Source organism: Lacerta agilis, chromosome 3 (genome assembly GCF_009819535.1).
Source record: "Lacerta agilis isolate rLacAgi1 chromosome 3, rLacAgi1.pri, whole genome shotgun sequence".
NCBI classification, from domain to species: domain Eukaryota; kingdom Metazoa; phylum Chordata; class Lepidosauria; order Squamata; family Lacertidae; genus Lacerta; species Lacerta agilis.
The window spans coordinates 63,726,406-63,744,077 of record NC_046314.1 but is presented as its reverse complement, the minus strand read 5'-3'; the positions used below and the strand labels follow the sequence as shown (position 1 = coordinate 63,744,077).

Sequence of the window (17,672 nt, the reverse complement as noted above, 5' to 3'; positions counted from 1 at the left end):
GCTGGTGTAAATATACTTGTTCTGTTTAATAGTGCAGTATGGAGACAAAAAAGCCAACTTTAAATGTTCCTAGTTAACAACTTTAAATGTCCCTAGTTAATTATGCTGCTGGAGGAGACTGCAAAAAGATCAAACTCATCCATCCTTAAAGAAATCAGCCCTGAGTGCTCACTGGAAGGGCAGATCCTGAAGTTGAGGCTCCAATACTTTGGCCACCTCATGAGAAGGGAAGACTCCCTGGGAAAGACCCTGATGTTGGGAAAGATGGAGGGCACAAGGAGAAGGGGATGACAGAGGATGAGATGGTTGGACAGTGTTCTCGAAGCGGCTGGCATGAGTTTGGCCAAACTGCGGAAGGCAGTGGAGGATAGGGGTACCTGGCGTGCTCTGCTCCATGGGGTCACGAAGAGTCGGACACGACTGAACGACTGAACAACAAAGTTAACAACTGACAAATTGATCTTTACATTTAGCATCAGTAAAACCTATATTGACTAGAATGTATACTATTTAAAAATGGCTCTCTTCAAATTTTTCACACATCTAAAAAGATCCAATTCAGTGGGAAGATTGGGTTTCATAAGGCACAGCTGCAGAACAAGAAGAAAAGCTCTCAGATCCAGGGGAATTAAAACTATAAAAATACAAATCAAGTGACAGCAAGGATGAGCCCTTATTAGAGTCACCGGTGACTGATCCTATATGCTATTCTCTAATTTGTTTGATTTTAAAGATGTTGTTGTTGTTAAGATTTGTAGAATGGGCAACACAAATTCAGGCTGACAAGTGAATTTGTGATGCATGAGAAAGGTTTATCAGATACATGAGAAAATATACTGGAAGAATTTATTGGGTTAGCTGCAAAGTTTCATCCTGTGTATCTGCTATTATGAACAAGCACAGAAAGACAGGGCTGAATATGTTCTTTGTTCAACCATTAGGTACAGCAGGGGTTGGAAAGCCATGTGTGGGAGGGTGTTTCAGGTTCATTAGCTAATCAGAGAAGACTGGCTGGGAGAAGAGCTGCATGAGGAAGTTGTGTCACATCTACTGGATCCTAACTGAGGCACTACACACACACACTCATTCAACAGAGTGACAAGGTTAAGAAAACAGCAGGGGTGGGCAACCGACATTGGACTGCAACTCCCATCCGCTGCATGGCAATGGTTAATGATGGTGGGAGTTGTAGTCCAACAACTGGAAAACTACAGATTGGCTTCTCCTTGCCTAAGGGCTCTGGGGGGGAGCTGAATGAGGAAAGGGTGTGGTTGGTGTTGAGTGGATCCAGGCTGGCTTTCTAGCACGCTGGACAGCTGTGCTGGTTATGCAAGAAAGCTGACAAACCTAGGCTTCCTAAGCGTTGGCTTATTGTATCTCCTGCTCTATAATCAGATCCAAGTGCGTAATATTTTTATGCTCACTGAATTGGGACATCTGTATCCAATCCAAAAAGAAGGGTAAATGTGTTTAAGTATCTTTGAGATCTAATGTACAAAATGGCAACAAAAATACATTCTGAAACAGAACATGCTGAAATAGTACCCCTTTTCAGCAGATGGCTCAAGTCTACTGTTCCAGTCAGAATATAAAATTTACTATAAAATGGGCTCCTACATTGTCATTACAGAACAGAAAGCTTTTTGTTTTGACAACGTGAATGCTTTTTATGTCATGAGATGAAAAAATGCTCTCTCTCTCTCTCTCTCTCTATATATATATATAGTTTCATGCTGCAAAATCCTTGGAGAGTGCTGTACAGTTTTGAAAGTATTTTTTCCTCAGTGCACTTCAACCACAGATGTGATTTTATTTTTCCATGTGGCTCAGAGTAAGAGAAACTACAGCTACATAACTATTTATACTATAACATCAGCAGTAGTCAAGAGCCATTGTTCAAATGATATTAATGATATTTCCCCTTTCCCCTCTCAAGTAACTTTTATGGAGAGGAGATTAAGCTGAGTGATAAACTAATACTTGAGTGCTTTTGTGTTCTAGACTCCTCCATAGAGATAGCAACTGTAGCCACTGCCAAACACACTTCAGAGAAATGCAGTGGAGTAAGGAGAAACAGAAATGGTGCTCTTAGACTAAGAAAAAAGTTGTATAGTTAGCTATCCAGAGCAATAATTAGCAAAAAAGGTGAAAAAATACACAAATGACCTTTTCCTCAAGTTAAGCACTGGTCGTGGATAAGGATGCTTCTCGGCAGAGCATGGAGATTTGCTGGCAGGAGAAGATTATGAAAGTTTAGTAATACCTTTGTGTTTGTGTGGACAGGCGGAGTCCCCCGACCCCCAGGCGCTCCCCGAGCTGAATAATGACACAAGACAACGTGCTATGGGATTAAAATTGGCCACAACATTATTAAGATTCAGATGTAGGGAGACCTTGGCTCAGGCATTGGGTGTTTATCCTTCCCAGCCCCCAGCCGGGGATCTGGGAAACTGCAGGGTTATCCAGAATGTGCGGGGATGGGCTGGCTCTGGAGAAAATATGTTCGAGCAGATAGCTCCCCCCCCGCCCCCCCCCGTTTGCCGCCACTGGTGGGGGAGAGCAATGACAACCTCTCGGCGTATGGTTGATGCCTCCCCCCAATTCCCCTTTAACGGGGAACCCTGGTGTTGCCACCACACTGGGGGCATGGAGTCACCGCCCCACGCCCCGCCCCCCCCCCATTTAGGAAGATGACTAAAGGATTCCGCCCAAGGACTGAAACCGCCAAAGTTGTGACAAATTGCTACAGGAAAGGCAAAACCTTCCAATGCAGGGAAATCCCTTTCCAGCCCTTTAACAGCGGCCTTGACATAGCAGCACCTGCGTACCTGTGGAGAAGAGGTTAACCTGCAAAATAAGCGTTAATTGAGGGACTGGAGGGTGGGAGAAGTTCTGGAGCCCAACTGCTGCTTCCTGGTAAGCTACACCTTCTATTGTGTGGGCTAGGTAGTCCCTCCCCTTACCTAGCCAATCCCCTGGCAACGCCTTCTCCAGGCGGGATTGGGTGCCTAGCTGGGGTAGGCGGAGACCCCAGGTATCCCTCCTGGGGGAAGGCACAGCCAGTTCAAACTTACAGGTGTTGCCTAGGATGTGGGGAGCGGTCATTGTGAGAGGCTAGCAGCAAGGCTAGCTGAAGCCACTTCAGCACCTGAGACCGAATGGCAGCCTCACAAAAAGATAGGAAGGTGGAGTGTAAGTTTTGTGTTGGTCTGGTAGAACTAGAGCCTAAAGTAAATCAACATGATGGGCAGAACAATCCTAAGTGAGGGTGGGTAGGAGCAGAGTGACAGATCCATCTTGCATCTCAAGCTCTGCCAATAGAAGTCAACAGCTTGTTTTTCCCCTTACTTTTTGCCACACCAACTACCGGTAATCTCAAGCATTCTGAAATAATGTAAATAACAAGGTGTACTTAAAAGCCATTGCAAGTAGATGGCATGTGAACTACTGTAAAAACAACAGAGAGAGAGAGAGTGCAATAAAACAAGCACTTTATTCCAACCCCCAAACTTAGAATAAGAGGTTTAGTTTCTAGCAGAAAAAGTCACTGAACTCTTTTGAAACATGTCCCTAAAAACTTCAAAGAATTGGATACTACAAATAAATGAAGTGAAATATCTTAATCTGCTAAAATGCATTTTTAGAACTTCAGCAAACTTATTAATCTATTTAAATCCTTACTGTCAGTAAATGGTGAATACCCCTCTCTCCATTTTAGTTTATTTTTTATATTTGGGGATCAGAATGACTGTTTTAACAATTTCTAACACCTTGGTTTTTACTTTTATTTTTTTTAAGGAATTCCTTCTATTAGTGACCTTCAGTGGTCGAATGCCTATCAATTTCTAAGTGAAATGGGATCATCCAAAAATAATATAGTGCTTTCTACATATATTAGGTACTCAGGCGTACTTAAATGTGAGGATATAAAACATACACACAAAAAAACCACAAAACTATCTGTCAGGAACCTGTAAATTTACAGAATACTGATATCAGTTAAGCTCACAGAGAGAGGTACATGGAGATTTAAAAACATAAATAAAACAGGCAGACATTTGCTTCACTTGCACATGCCTGCTCTACCCAACATCCACACATTGAATGTGGCCATCCACAAAGAGGTACCTACAAGTCAGCAGCTACTCACAAATGTGGTCAGGATCACAATGTGATCAACTGTCCTGATTATTGCAGCTTCTCTGGGAGTGGTGTGATATGCAATACCAGGAGTGAGGCCATGAAGTGCAGCCTTGCTCAGTTCTCCACACAGAGGCAAACACACGACTCCAAATCTATGGTTGAGAGCAGTCTGAGACACAGAATTGTAGCACGTCTGCTGAAAATAGTAAAACAAGCCCTACTCAGGTGTTTCCCCCCCCCCCCACATAATTTCAATGAGGGCCAAGAGTAGTGGTGCACTCATTGAACCTGCCCCTAAAGACATGTGAGCAGCACTTACAATGACCACTCCTCTTAGGGAGCTAATACACTAAAATATTTTATTGCAGGCCCAACTTACATGTGTAGATATGGTGATATATGAGGATGAGCATGCACTGGAGATACAAACAAGCATAATGTAGCATACTGAAGGCTGTGACCAGAGGAGGAATGACAGCTGGGAGGAGCACAAACAGAAGAAACGCCATGGTGCATCTGCAACAGCACAACCAGATGCCTTCATCTGCACAACTGTAACAAAACATGTCTCTCCCATGCTGTAACTCTTCAACAGTCTGACTTCACCCCAAAACACACTCTTCCATTGTCACCTAAGAATGACAGATGTCGTTTAGTTGTGTCCGACTCTTCGTGACCCCATGGAACAGAGCACGCCAGGCACTCCTGTCTTCCACTGCCTCCCGCAGTTTGGTCAGACTCATGTTGGTAGCTTCGAGAACACTGTCCAACCATCTTGTCCTCTGTCATCCCCTTCTCCTTGTGCCCTCCATCTTTCCCAACATCAGGGTCTTTTCCAGGGAGTCTTCTCTTCTCATGAGGTGGCCAAAGTATTGGAGCCTCAGCTTCAGGATCTGTCCTTCCCATAGCTGTCAACCTTCCTTTTTCTTGCATTGGGAAACGGATAGCTGTCAACCTCCCCCTTTTTTTGCAGTGGGAAACAGCGCTGGAATAAGGCAATTTTCTGCAAAAAAGGGAAAGTTGACAGCTGAGTGCTCCTTCCAGTGAGCACTCAGGGCTGATTTCCTTCAGAATGGATAGGTTTGATCTTCTTACAGTCCATGGGAGTCTCAAGAGTCTCCTCTAGCACCATAATTCAAAAGCATCAATTCTCCGGCGATCAGCCTTCTTTATGGTCTAGCTCTCACTTCTGGAAAAACCATAGCTTTAACTATACGGACCTTTGTCGGCAAGGTGATGTCTCTGCTTTTTAATATGCTGTCTAGGTTTGTCATTACTTTTCTCCCAAGAAGCAGGCATCTTCAAATTTCATGACTGCGGTCACCATCTGCAGTGATCATGGAACCCAAGAGAGCGAAATCTCTCACTACCTCCATTTCTTCCCCTTCTATTTGCCAGGAGGTGATGGGACCAGTGGCCATGACCTTAGTTTTTTTGATGTTGAGCTTCAGACCATATTTTGCGCTCTCCTCTTTCACCCTCATTAAAAGGTTCTTTAATTCCTCCTCACTTTCTGCCATCAAGGTTGTGTCATCAGCATATCTGAGGTTGTTGATATTTTTTCCGGCAATCTTAATTCTGGCTTGGGATTCATCCAGTCCAGCCTTTCGCATGGTGAATTCTGCATATAAGTTAAATAAGCAGGGAGACAATATACAGCCTTGTCGTACTCACTTTCCCAATTTTGAACCAATCAGTTATTCCATATCCAGTTTTAACTGTAGCTTCTTGTCCCACATAGAAATTTCTCAGGAGACATATGAAGTGATCAGGCACTCCCCCCATAGTTTGATGTGGTTGACACAGTCAAAAGCTTTTGTGTAGTCAATGAAGCAGAAGTAGATGTTTTTCTGGAACTCTCTAGCTTTCTCCAGAATCCAGCGCATGTTTGTAATTTGGTCTCTGGTTCCTCTGCCCCTTCGAAATCCAGCTTGCACTTCTGGGAGTTCTCGGTCCACATACTGCTTAAGCCTGCCTTGTAGAATTTTAAGCATAACCTTGCTAGCATGTGAAATGAGCGCAATTGTGCGGTAGTTGGAGCATTCTTTGGCACTGCCCTTCTTTGGGATTGGGATGTAGACTGATCTTCTCCAATCCTCTGGCAACTGCTGAGTTTTCCAAACTTGCTGGCATACTGAGTGTAGCACCTTAACAGCATCATATTTTAAATTTTAAATCAGGGGTAGGCAACCTAAGGCCCGTGGGCCAGATGCGGCCCAATCGCCTTCCAGGGCGGTCCTAGAATCAGCATGTTTTTACCTGAGTAGAATGTGTCCTTTTATTTAAATACATCTCTGGGTTATTTGTGGGGCATAGGAATTCGTTCATCCCCCCCCCCAAAAAAAATAGTCCGGCCCACCACATGGTCTGAGGGACGGTGGACTGCCCCACGGCTGAAAAGGGTTGCTAACCCCTGTTTTAAATCGTTCAGCTAGAACATCCCTTTTCTTGAACAGATCTCTGGTTTTCCCCATTCTATTGTTTTTCTTTGCATTGCTCATTTAAGAAGGCCCTCTTGTCTCTCCTTGCTATTTTTTTGGAAATCTGCATTCAATTTCCTGTATCTTTCACTATCTCCCTCGCATTTTGCTTGCCTTCTCTCCCCTGCTATTTGTAAGGCCTTGTTGGACAGCCACTTTGCTTTCTTGCATTTCCTTTTCATTGGGATGGTTTTTGTTGCTGCCTCCTGTATAATGTTACGAGCCTCCATCCCCGGCACTCTGTCCATCCAATCAGATTATTAAATGTTAAATGTTTTAAGCTCCTTTGTCGTATTTTTAGCTGTGCTCTTTAAAACTGACTGAATGGATCTGAAAAAGGTTGATTGGCTTTTGTATGTTCTGTGTGTGCTCTGAGTTGCACCAGTGTAAGCTACACCAGTGTAAACTAGTGGGTTTCCCCCCCACTTGACTTAATGTAAAACCCCAGTGTAATAATGCTAAGAGCTGCCCAAGCTAAAGTAGAATTAAATTACGCTGCTTCTCTTTACAGCACAAATACGTTCTGTCAAATGTTACATTATCTCCAGGATTTGGCAGCAGCCCCTGCAGATGTTGAGTCAGGAGTGGGTGCAGCATGTTATGCCCTTGGGCCTTTACCTTTTCTCTGCTGTTGACTTCCACCCCCACATGTTCATTTCTCCTTATTTAGAAAGGGAATGGACCCACTCAGGTGAACCTATTTTCCAGTTGGATATGCATGTGCTTGTTTTCCCCTCCCCTGCTCACTGACTGAGCAATCACTTCAACTAACTTGCTAACACAATGCCAGCAGAATGATTTGAAATTATTTAAAATCATGCCATTATGGGGTTTTCCTTCCTTAACATATAATACCATAGAACTGTGTTCAAACCTTAAGGGCCAGTCTGCATACTGCATGCAGACACATGTATGTATTTTTTCCTCCAACATTTTATTCTCTTAAATAAGACTGCAAGTTTTTAGCTCTGTCCCTTGCCTTATGGCTATTTTTCTGCTCAGAATGACACACCTTCCATTTGCAGGGAGAAAAGCAGCTTGATGAAGAAGACAGAATCGGTTAAGGAGCCTCTCTCCTATGCCTGCTATACTTTCACTTAAATCTTGGAAGATGCTTTTGAATAAATAAATAAAAGATAAAATGTGGCTTGCAATATAACATTTCACTTGTCCCTAACCTCAACTATTATAAGTGTTTGGTGAGAAAAAGCTTAACATTTGTTCAGCAACCACCAAGGCTCTCTCTCTGTGCACCTGCCTTTGTCATAGTGGCTTTCAGTCGGAATAATTCTCAAGGTTCAAGCTGTTTAAGACTTTGTAGATAATAACCCCATTGAAAATGAACCATATACTCCGTAATCATTCTCTAGGCCTCCTATAACTAGTCCTTCATTTTGGCAGTCCTTCCCCCGCACTCCCCGAAATCACATAGTTGTGTGAACAAATGATGGAAGAACTACATTGCACTCCATAACCCTAAAGAATGCTGCATAAATTAGAAACATGCACAGTTCTGCTACAGACATAATAAGATCTTATGAGAGATAGTTTTCCAGGCTTATGCATTTATTTATTTTTTTGAGAGGGGGGAGTTCCAGAACTGTAAAGTACTATAGTGGGGTCTTGGTTCCATTCAATTTTCCTTGTTAGTATGTGCATGCACACAAAAGCTCATACCAAGAACAAACTTAGTTGGTCTCTAAGGTGCTACTGGAAAGAATTTTTTATTTTATTTTGTTTTGACTATGGCAGACCAACACGGCTACCCACCTGTAATTAGAGTTGGGAGTAAGAAGTGCGGTAACCAAGTTTGCTGATGATACCAAATTGTTCAAGGTGGCTAAAACAAAAAGAGATCTCCAAAAGGATCTTTCCAAATGGGCTGCCCATAGGCATCTAATTGGCCACTGTGAGAACTGGATTCTGGACTAGATGGGCCATTGGCCTGATCCAGCAGGCATGTCATATGTGTACCAAACAAATCAAAATCATCTGATGGTGAACATGCTGGGGGTGTGCAACCCCACCACCACCTTTTTGTTCTGGGCTTCAAATGCAATTTAGCTCCTGAAATGTAGCTTAGCATTATCAAGCTTATAATTTAAAAAAGCTTATTTTCACAATTTTACAGGTACAGTCTTTTCACTGATACATTACATAACCCTCTAATTATTTGATTACAACAAGTCATGTATTTGCTAAGTAGCAACAATGTTATTACCTTGAATACTTCTCTTGAAGAAGGCTTTGCATCCCTCACAGGACCATACGCCATAATGGTAACCTGAAGCATAGTCATTGCACACTGCACAGTAGCGGGTCTCCTTGGTGGATTCCATGGAGCTTCCCTTTTCGTTGGCGCTGGCCATTCGCTCTCTGCCACCATGACGCCTGTTATCTGAGCCTGGCCTGTAAAACAAACATTGAAAGAGCTTGTTTACCTTGATGATGTTGTCACACATCTCCTAATTACCTGTTTGATTTCACCAAGATAATAATGTTTGGCAATTATTTAAGATAAAATTCATTAGGTGTTGACATCCAATTCAAAAATTAGGCCAGCATCTTGCTGGCTCAGTGTCCCAAGAAAAAGGGATAGAGCAACTCTTTTTGTAACTGTATGGAGCAACTTTCCCTCCCCCAGGATGCTGCAGAAATATCTAGCTGTTGCTGCCCTACAGGTTCATAGCATTGCAGCCAAATGGGCTGCTTTGAGGAAAGCTTTCTGTACTCCACATCCACACATGTTGCAGCCTGCTTCTTACCCACTGCACTACTTCTTTATTTGCTGGATATAACATGTGCAATAGTGCAGTTAAGTAGCCTGACTGCTTCAACATGTGGTATGGGAAGACTTTCCCAGTTGCAAATGTTATGGTAGCATCCTAGTGTTTACGAGAAGTAGGACCACTGCCAGGCACTCAGGTAGTGGTGGCTCAGCTATTTCATAGAGCCACTATTTGTGCTTGGGTTTCCTAAAAAGAGCAAGGAGGATTGCACTTTATCAGCTTTTGCCATTTTGCATCAAAATATATTTTCACTGATATGTTGATGTTCTACAGCAACTGTTTTAGCTCTTTAAGAATATTAACCTAAAATAAAGCAGTGGATTCAGATTGAACTGTGATGGCTAAATGTACTGACTGTTCTCCAAAATTTCAAAGCAATTCTTCCCAGGATTAAGCGTTATGTGATGCTCCAAGCTAAATCAGAATGTTTGGGGGACAATAGCAGCTCTGCTGGATCAGAGTGAAGGAGTGGAGAACTAGTGGGTCTCTTGATGCTGTTCGACTACAGCTTCCATCATCTTTGACTACTAGCCATTGTGACAACTTGAAGGGCCACCAGGATCTTCATCCTAGCCAAGATCCCATTTCCCATCTAGTCCAAGATCCCATTTTCTATTTGCCAAACAGATGCTTCTTGGAAGCCCAAAGTTGGTAACATTCAAACAACCACATGCAGAGAGAGTTTTTACTTGCTTTGGGTAAGCAAGATTGGAGCTTTCAAGAAAAGCTGGGCAGCATGCAAGTCCCGTATACAATTAATATGGGACCAGGTGTTTGTTTGTTTGTTTGTTTGTTTGCTTGGAGTGGTGGTAATTTGCATTTTAAGCTTTCCCCATTCAAAATATGATGCTTTCTCTACTCACAAGCAGAGGGAAGTTTAGGGCAGTTTCCCCACACTGGGCACCAAGCAGAGAGGGTGCTCAGTAAGCACTTGCCTGGGTACAGGAAGGAGGCATGAAAACTCTGACAGGGTCCTAGAGTCATCTTTCCCCCTTCCGAAAGTCTAGTTAGTGCTTGTCCAGCTCTGGGAAGGAGATGAGAGGGCTCTAGGACCCTGCCAGAGCACTCATATGTCCTTCCCAAAGGCTGGCATGTCATGAGGGCTGGACTGGGAATACCAAAATTTGGCCTAGCTCAAGGCACCATAGTACCATAATCTGCCCCTGCTACAAGAGAGGCATGATCACAATAGATCCCCCCTGCTCTTGTCTCCCAGCAACTGACACTCAAGTGTCATACTTCCTCTAGGCAATCAGTGCAATACCATCTTTTTTTAAATCATGGCTAAAAAATGGGAGAGACCTATCATCATCAACCCACCCAGTGGCCATCGATTCCACAAATTAATGATCTATTGTGTGACAGAGTATTTGGTGATAACCAACACTGCATGAGTGTAAGACAGGCTCATGCAACAACTGTGTCATGTGCCTCATAACTCTGTTGGGATTGGGTTGGTAGGCTCCAATGCCAGAGGAAGAAAGTGGCAGGGGTGGGCTGATAGGTGGGAATCAGGGGGGAAAGGGATGTCTCCAGTGTCTCTTGACTTCAGCCACTTCAGAAGGGGGAGTAAGGATGCTAGTTCCTCCCTCCCACCCACCACCCACTCTGATCTCCCAGCAGAGCAGTGGCAGCTGGGGAGGTCTGTGGGCAGCTGCAGGAGGTGACGGGATCTGATCAAGAGCCTGAAGAAAACTAGGAGCTTCCTCCGCAGATAGGAGCAGACCCATATCTGCCCCAGGAGAGTGCTCTTTTGCAATCCTGACATTCTCACGAAGGAGTGAGTCCTAAAAGTGAGCACACCACACCTTGCCTTTAATAGCTTGGTTGGCAGGTCATGGAAACTGTTGGCAGGTCATGGAACTGCGACATCTTAGTTGCTTCTGCCTAGTCCTGAATGTCTTGTTTGGTTCCTGAACATTTGAATTGTGACTCCTGAACTCTTTAAAGCTGATATCTTGTGCAGAAATGTGGGAAACATATTTCAATTGAGTTTTCCAGTCCATGATTTTGGAGCTTAATGGAAACGCTTCAGTGCCTCCAATATCCTACTATTCAGGTTTTTTGTGGATTGCCATTTGCTCCCGATTCAGCTTTAAAGAGCGGGTTTTCACAGGGAAAGCTCTAGAGCAAAAAAATTGGCGCTCCGACATGGAGCTGTAACGCACAGAGGAAAGGTAAGTGTGGATAAGTCCTAAATGTTGCAAGTAAGAAAGAGTAATGAGACCTGGAACTAGGATGCCTAATAGCTCTGGGATATGCCTCTATATTTCTGTACTATTTTACCAAATTATTCTGTTGAGCCCTCTGTCTCTCGAGACAGATAGATGCCAGTGGGGCAGCTATCTTCCCCCATTGCTCCATCATGGAGCAGTCTGCACCAAATTAAAATCAAAGGATGCCAGACTATGCACCATGCTCTTGAATATGCAACAACAACTATTCTATTTACAGTAATTAAAGTCTGTAATTTGCATTAGCATTTTGGTGGATTTGGTTATTTGCACCCACTTCACTTTTCATCCCAGAAAAAAATCCATAAATGTATTCATCCATTTAAAGATTGAGTAAATAGCTGAGAAGAGCAATAGGTTAATTAGAGCAAAGCCTCAATTTAATCCATGCACCCACAATCATTTGTTTTGAAAAGTTATTATTTAACTTGTCTAGTAGGTCACACCCCAGCAGCAATTACATTTCTTAGAATGTAGATGTTAGAATCAAGTGCTGTTTTGGTAAAATATGAGTGGACCTTGATTTCTTTTCTATTATTAAAGAGATAATTTCCCATGCAAGCACAATGCAATCTTGTTGAAAGAAGCTACACCCAATACCACAAAAATGCTATAGGACAGTTCCAGATTTCCTGCAGGGTGGATATTACACACACAGCGAGAGAGACAGAGAGCGCACCTACAATGCAGGGGTGGGGAACCTTTGGCCTTCCAAATGTTAAACAACAACTCAACCCCAGCAAGCATGGACCAGAGGTTCCCAACACCTGCTACCAATGTATGAGGTTTCAAAGTCACTCTATTAAAAGTAAATTTTCCCATTTATGTGAATAAAAGATGCACCTTTAAGTGATTTTGTTCCAATGTAGCACTATAAAATAGCGCTAGACAGAAGCATTTGGCCTAGACCTTTCTTTGACATTTCAACAGTGGGTCAAAAATGCCCCTCTGGAAATTACCTTTACAGGTTACATTTAAAGGGGGGGTTCCCTTTCATTCAGATATTTTGTTTGTTTGTTTGTTTGTTTATTGCTGCCACTTTAAGCATTTGTTTTTATTTGGGACAGAATGTGGTGTGAGACTGAGGCAGTGGGCAACTCTCAGGACTCTCCCATGGCCACACCCTTCCTGAGCCACACACCTCATCAGCTCTGCTTTGCACTCTCCTTGAGCGTTCTTGCCCGGTTTAACCCTCGTAATGCTTCTTGGTTGCCTAGATGGATGAAAGAGTGAAGTGTAAGGGTAAAGAAACTAGCCTATTATACAAAGATAAAACTTGCTTCTGTTGCATCATCCACTTTTGCCCCTGGCATGTGCCCTCCCATCCTAGAAGGTTGGCCAAAGGGAATATGGCCCTTGATCTGGAAAAAGGCTCTCCATGAAGTAGGGCATGGGACCTAGTGGGGTTATGCTGAAGGCTTCTGCGAAAATGTGTTTTGAGGAGCGATTGCAATGAAATAAAAGAGGTGTCATCACACATGAGGTAGTTCCAAGCACGCGGAACAGCAAGTGAGAACTGGTTGTACCACAAAGACCATCTCTGTGTCTAAAGAAAACCACCAATCCTTTTTTTTCCTCCAGGTGCTAGAACTCTTCCTTTACGTCTGCCAAAAACAGATAACCCTCAGAGAGCAGCTAGCCTGGAGGCTTAGGGAATCTGAAATAATCAGAAGTAGACACAATGTTCACCCAGTGAGATAAACGCCCTCAGCATTCTCCTGTCCATCTGTAGCATTCACTTTCACTTCCTGTACTGTTTACTCATTAACCTCAAACCAGCCCTTCAATCGGTTTCCTTCATTTTCCATTGATTTTTATTCCAATTTTCAGTCTTTCTACACTTTATCTATTCCATTACTTTCACTTTATTTGCATAGCAAATCTTTCTCTTTGCAAAAATGGTTACAAGAGCAGAACATTTGAAATCCTAGGCACAAACAATGCTCATGAAATCCATCTCTAAAATTACTATCATTGTAGTGCCTTTTCTTGTATCGGTCACCCACGAAAGGTCATTTGAAAGATAGGCTTCAGAATGATTCCTGACGATGCATAAATGTGAATATTTTGTCAGAATGTTCACTCATACAAGTTTTTCCAAGGGTGATATAGTATTATTTCTCTCTTATAATAGAAGCTCCAAAAGTATTCAACAGAAAAACACTTGCAGTTCACAGGACTGGTGTTTGATAAACTGTCTATTCCCAATTACATACTTCCATGTGTAGACACAATAGCCCATTTATAAGTGCAAAAACATCCTATGCTTGTAACTTGAGGCTTTTTGGGTAACCTTAACCTTGTATTACTAAAAAGATGGGCACCAGTTGCTTTAAAAACCAGCAAGGACACCATAAACAGTTTTATCAGTCTAACCAACAGCTTGAATGTCATCCAGTAACTGGTTTCCAGCTGGTGCAGAAAATGAAAAATAGATGCAATTTGTTTCTGGTTTACTAGCACAGAACACCATTTAATAATGAACAAATTCATTTGCCACCAAAGGCATTCTTTGGTATAGTTTCAAGCCTTAAGCCACTTGTAGAGTGTACTGTAGTAATCTAACACTGGGGTGACAAAATTACTGATAATTTTCGCAAAAACAAGTGACAGCTGCTAGTTTGCCTGTGGCTCCAACTAGCAGACAGCTGCTAGTTTGAACCGCAGGCTTCACTGTTAAGAAACATTAATGTTTTTTGTACTCTTGACAAGCAATAAAACCAAACACCGTTCCTAGACTTAATTGTTGCAGCCACGCTCCAAAAAGGTCTGCGCATGAATCAGAAAACCAAAACCAAACAAAGCTTGCAATCTGTGGTTCAGATGTATTCAGTACAGTATTCCCTTTTGACTTAAGTTTCAGTAGCTCCCTGTATCCCTTAAAGAGTTCAGTGGTCTAGCAAGTTCCTTTGCCTACAGTTATTGTGACCAAACAAGGCACTGGAAAGCAACTGAAGGCTGTGGGTCCCAGATGTCAAAAAGTAGGAATATGTCAGTGTTTTTCCCAAATTCATTTTAGTCAAGCTCGGCAGGGAGTGGGAGGAGGTTCTTCTAATAACAAAATAAAGTGAGGACATGGTGTAAGGCAAAGGATGACTTCAAAGCAACAAAAACTACCTGTTGAGGATGAGGGACAATAAAATGTAGCGTGCCCTCCAGCTTCAGACTGAGAAGCTTCTGGGGCCCCAGGACCATCTGTTGCTTCCAAGCGGCACAAAAGATGCGACTGCAGTCAAGATGCTTACTGATGTAGTGAATTTAAGAGGGTAGGGAGGACATTGGAGTTGCAACTGTGCAGGCTCGGTTTTAATCATCCATCCAGCACAGCCCATGATACCTAATGGAAGGCAGATATCAGAGTAGTGTGGTTTGAATCAGGTGAGGGCATCTCCTTCAAAGGCCAATTATAATTCTAGAATCCCGGCTGATAATTGAATGAGTCCTGCAATGCAGGAGCTTGGACTAGATGACCCTTGGGATCCCTTCCAACTCTACAATTCTATGATTCTATTATACTTCCAAGCATTACTGAAAAGCAGGAAGAGGAAGTGAAACAATTTGTGCTTTCTATTACCTTATCTTATTTACAGTGTAACATTCCAAAAGGATTTTATACAGTGTGTAGAGGAATCCTGACTCTGGCTAGGCAGCAGCAGGCATGATGGAGCAGCATAGTCACAGTTGCATCTGGGACAAACAAAACTCTGCTTGGCATGGCATGGCATAGCAGTTTGGCCCAAATTGGCAGCAGTGTGGCCAGCACAGGAGACCATGTATCCTAGACCCTATTACTTCCACCCCCGGAATGTCCCATGCGGGGACGCTTCATAAGCAACCACCAGTGAGAATCCTGCCAGTGGAATCCTCCATACACCTGCACTTTCGGTGGGCAGAGCATGGCCCTCAATGACACCAGCATCACTCTGCAAGCAGAGGGGAGTGGAGCTCTCTTTTCAGATATTTATAGTCTAAGTTGTTTATAGCTTTAAACACTAAAGTGAGGGCCTGAAAATGAACTGACAATCCAATTAGGGGAAACTGTTTGCAAAACAGTGTGTATATTAGGAAAAAGTGCATACCCATACTGTACATGAACAGTAGGAGAAATGCACACTTAAAATGCTGACAAGTCATAACAACGACAACAACAACTTCATATGGTGAACTGAACACTAGGAATGAGAAACTGAGAGAATTGCCAATTCATTGACAAAATTCTAATTGACAAAACTGACAACCCATCTGCCCCTTTACCTGTACACTTGAGGATGGGGCAAGCGAAAACAAGAAAACAACGATGAAAACAACCCATAGCTAGAAATGGCCAGCCTCCTAGTTCCTTGCACCAGTGAACAAACTGTCCCTGAAGTACCATGAAGAGCTGGTGAAATCCCTGCCTGACAACCTTCAAGTCACCGATTCAAGGTCTGCTGCAGGTTTCCATTCTGACACCCAGGACACAGAGTGAGTTTGCAGACTTGATATGTTTGAATAGATGTAGCTTATTATTTACCCTGGAAGATAGAGTTATCCCTATGAAGATCAACAAACAACTGCAGGAAGAAAGTTGATTCTGAGTCCTGGGAAACAGTCAGTTGCACAACGTAGTAGAACAACTACCTGAAGTGAACTGAGTGGACTCTAAACCAAAGTATTCGCCTTCTGCAACAGACAGAATTACCATTCATTAACTAGCAACATAATTGATTCATGTTTACTCATAAGTAAGTCCCACCGTGTTCTGCAAGCTCAGGTAAATATGCATGACTACAGCCTAAAGGAGGCATAGGCAAACTCTGCCCTCCAGATGTTTTGGGACTACAATTCCCATCATCCCTGACCACTTGTCCTGTTAGCTAGGGATGATGGGGGTTGTAGTCCCAAAACATCTGGAGGGCAGAGTTTGCCTATGCCTGGCCTAAAGCATTCATACATCATAATCTTATTAAATTAAAGACTTATATCAAGAAAATGGACACTTATGGGGGGGATGCAAAACCATTGACCTCACACTTTTACAAGCAACCTCTGCCCTTTCCAAAGTGCTGCAAACTTGCCAGATTTTTTGAAGCCTGGACTGAGGCTCACAAATCACTGAAACCTTAAACCGAAGGACCAGTGCAGACATTTATAGAGTTGAATTAATCATTTACTGTGGGATTGGCCTGTCATCTGTAGTGAATTAATACAATATAGGATGTAGATTCCATGCTGACACAAAAAATGTTTCTAATAGACAATTTGGACACAATCAAATGTTTCATAAAGCAAAGAGACATCTTTATGAAGTGCTTTTGCAACAAAAGACGCAGTGATTATGTAAAAGTGGAAACTGGCAAATAAGTTAAATGCACAGAACAATAATGCAAGATTTGGCCAAACCTTTAGGACAAAATAATAATAGAAAAGACTTTGAAAGTATTCACTCGAAAAGTTTGGAGCTCAAATCACTGATATTGTCTTTACAAGGACTAAGAGACATCAAATTAATATGGACCTTGGGAAAGCCAGTTAATCTCTTTGAATTGGCCAGCTATCTAATTGTATATGTAGGAATTAGTAATGTGGACTAAGGCACAATTGATCTATCTATGTCACGAAAGTATTTATCCTTACTTTCAAAGCCCATAATGGCCTTGCCACCATCTTATGTCTCTGCACATTGAAAGAATGTGCACAGGAAGTCACAGTACTGCACATCATTGTCCTGCCTGCCATCGCCACACTCCCCTGATGCCTCCACATTCGACGGACATTGGAAGGTGTTCTTCAACATGAAGAGGGGCAGGGGCATAACTTCAACTCTACTGGAATACATCTATATGTGCACACAACTCCTTTTGAAACGCAGTAAATGCCCAGACACTGGGAAAGTGTGGTGGCAACCTTGGCCAGGGCTGTCTGTCCACTCATTCTCTATAGGTTTGGATGCGTCTTATCACTGCCAAACTAAGCATGAGGGTTCCCAAGGTGCGAGCAGCAGTTGTCAGTGTTTAGATGTCAGAAGGCAGTTTGAATCAAGATGG

General features: G+C 42.8%; 1 protein-coding gene across 8 annotated transcripts in view; it reads right to left on the bottom strand.

Moving 5' to 3' along the window:
- The window catches only part of ESR1 (estrogen receptor 1), a 199,501-nt gene that overhangs the window by 78,281 nt on the left and 103,548 nt on the right, over positions 1 to 17,672 (bottom strand). For 6 of the 8 annotated variants that reach the window (XM_033144012.1, XM_033144014.1, XM_033144018.1 and 3 more), the window contains 2 exons: positions 12,788 to 12,859; positions 8,845 to 9,032 (listed from right to left, as the gene is read on the bottom strand). In XM_033144012.1, the coding sequence (XP_032999903.1) occupies positions 8,845 to 9,032; positions 12,788 to 12,859 (260 nt within the window). The remainder of the gene's footprint in view (positions 1 to 8,844; positions 9,033 to 12,787; positions 12,860 to 17,672) is intronic. The other 2 variants (XM_033144017.1, XM_033144020.1) reach the window with 1 other exon arrangement.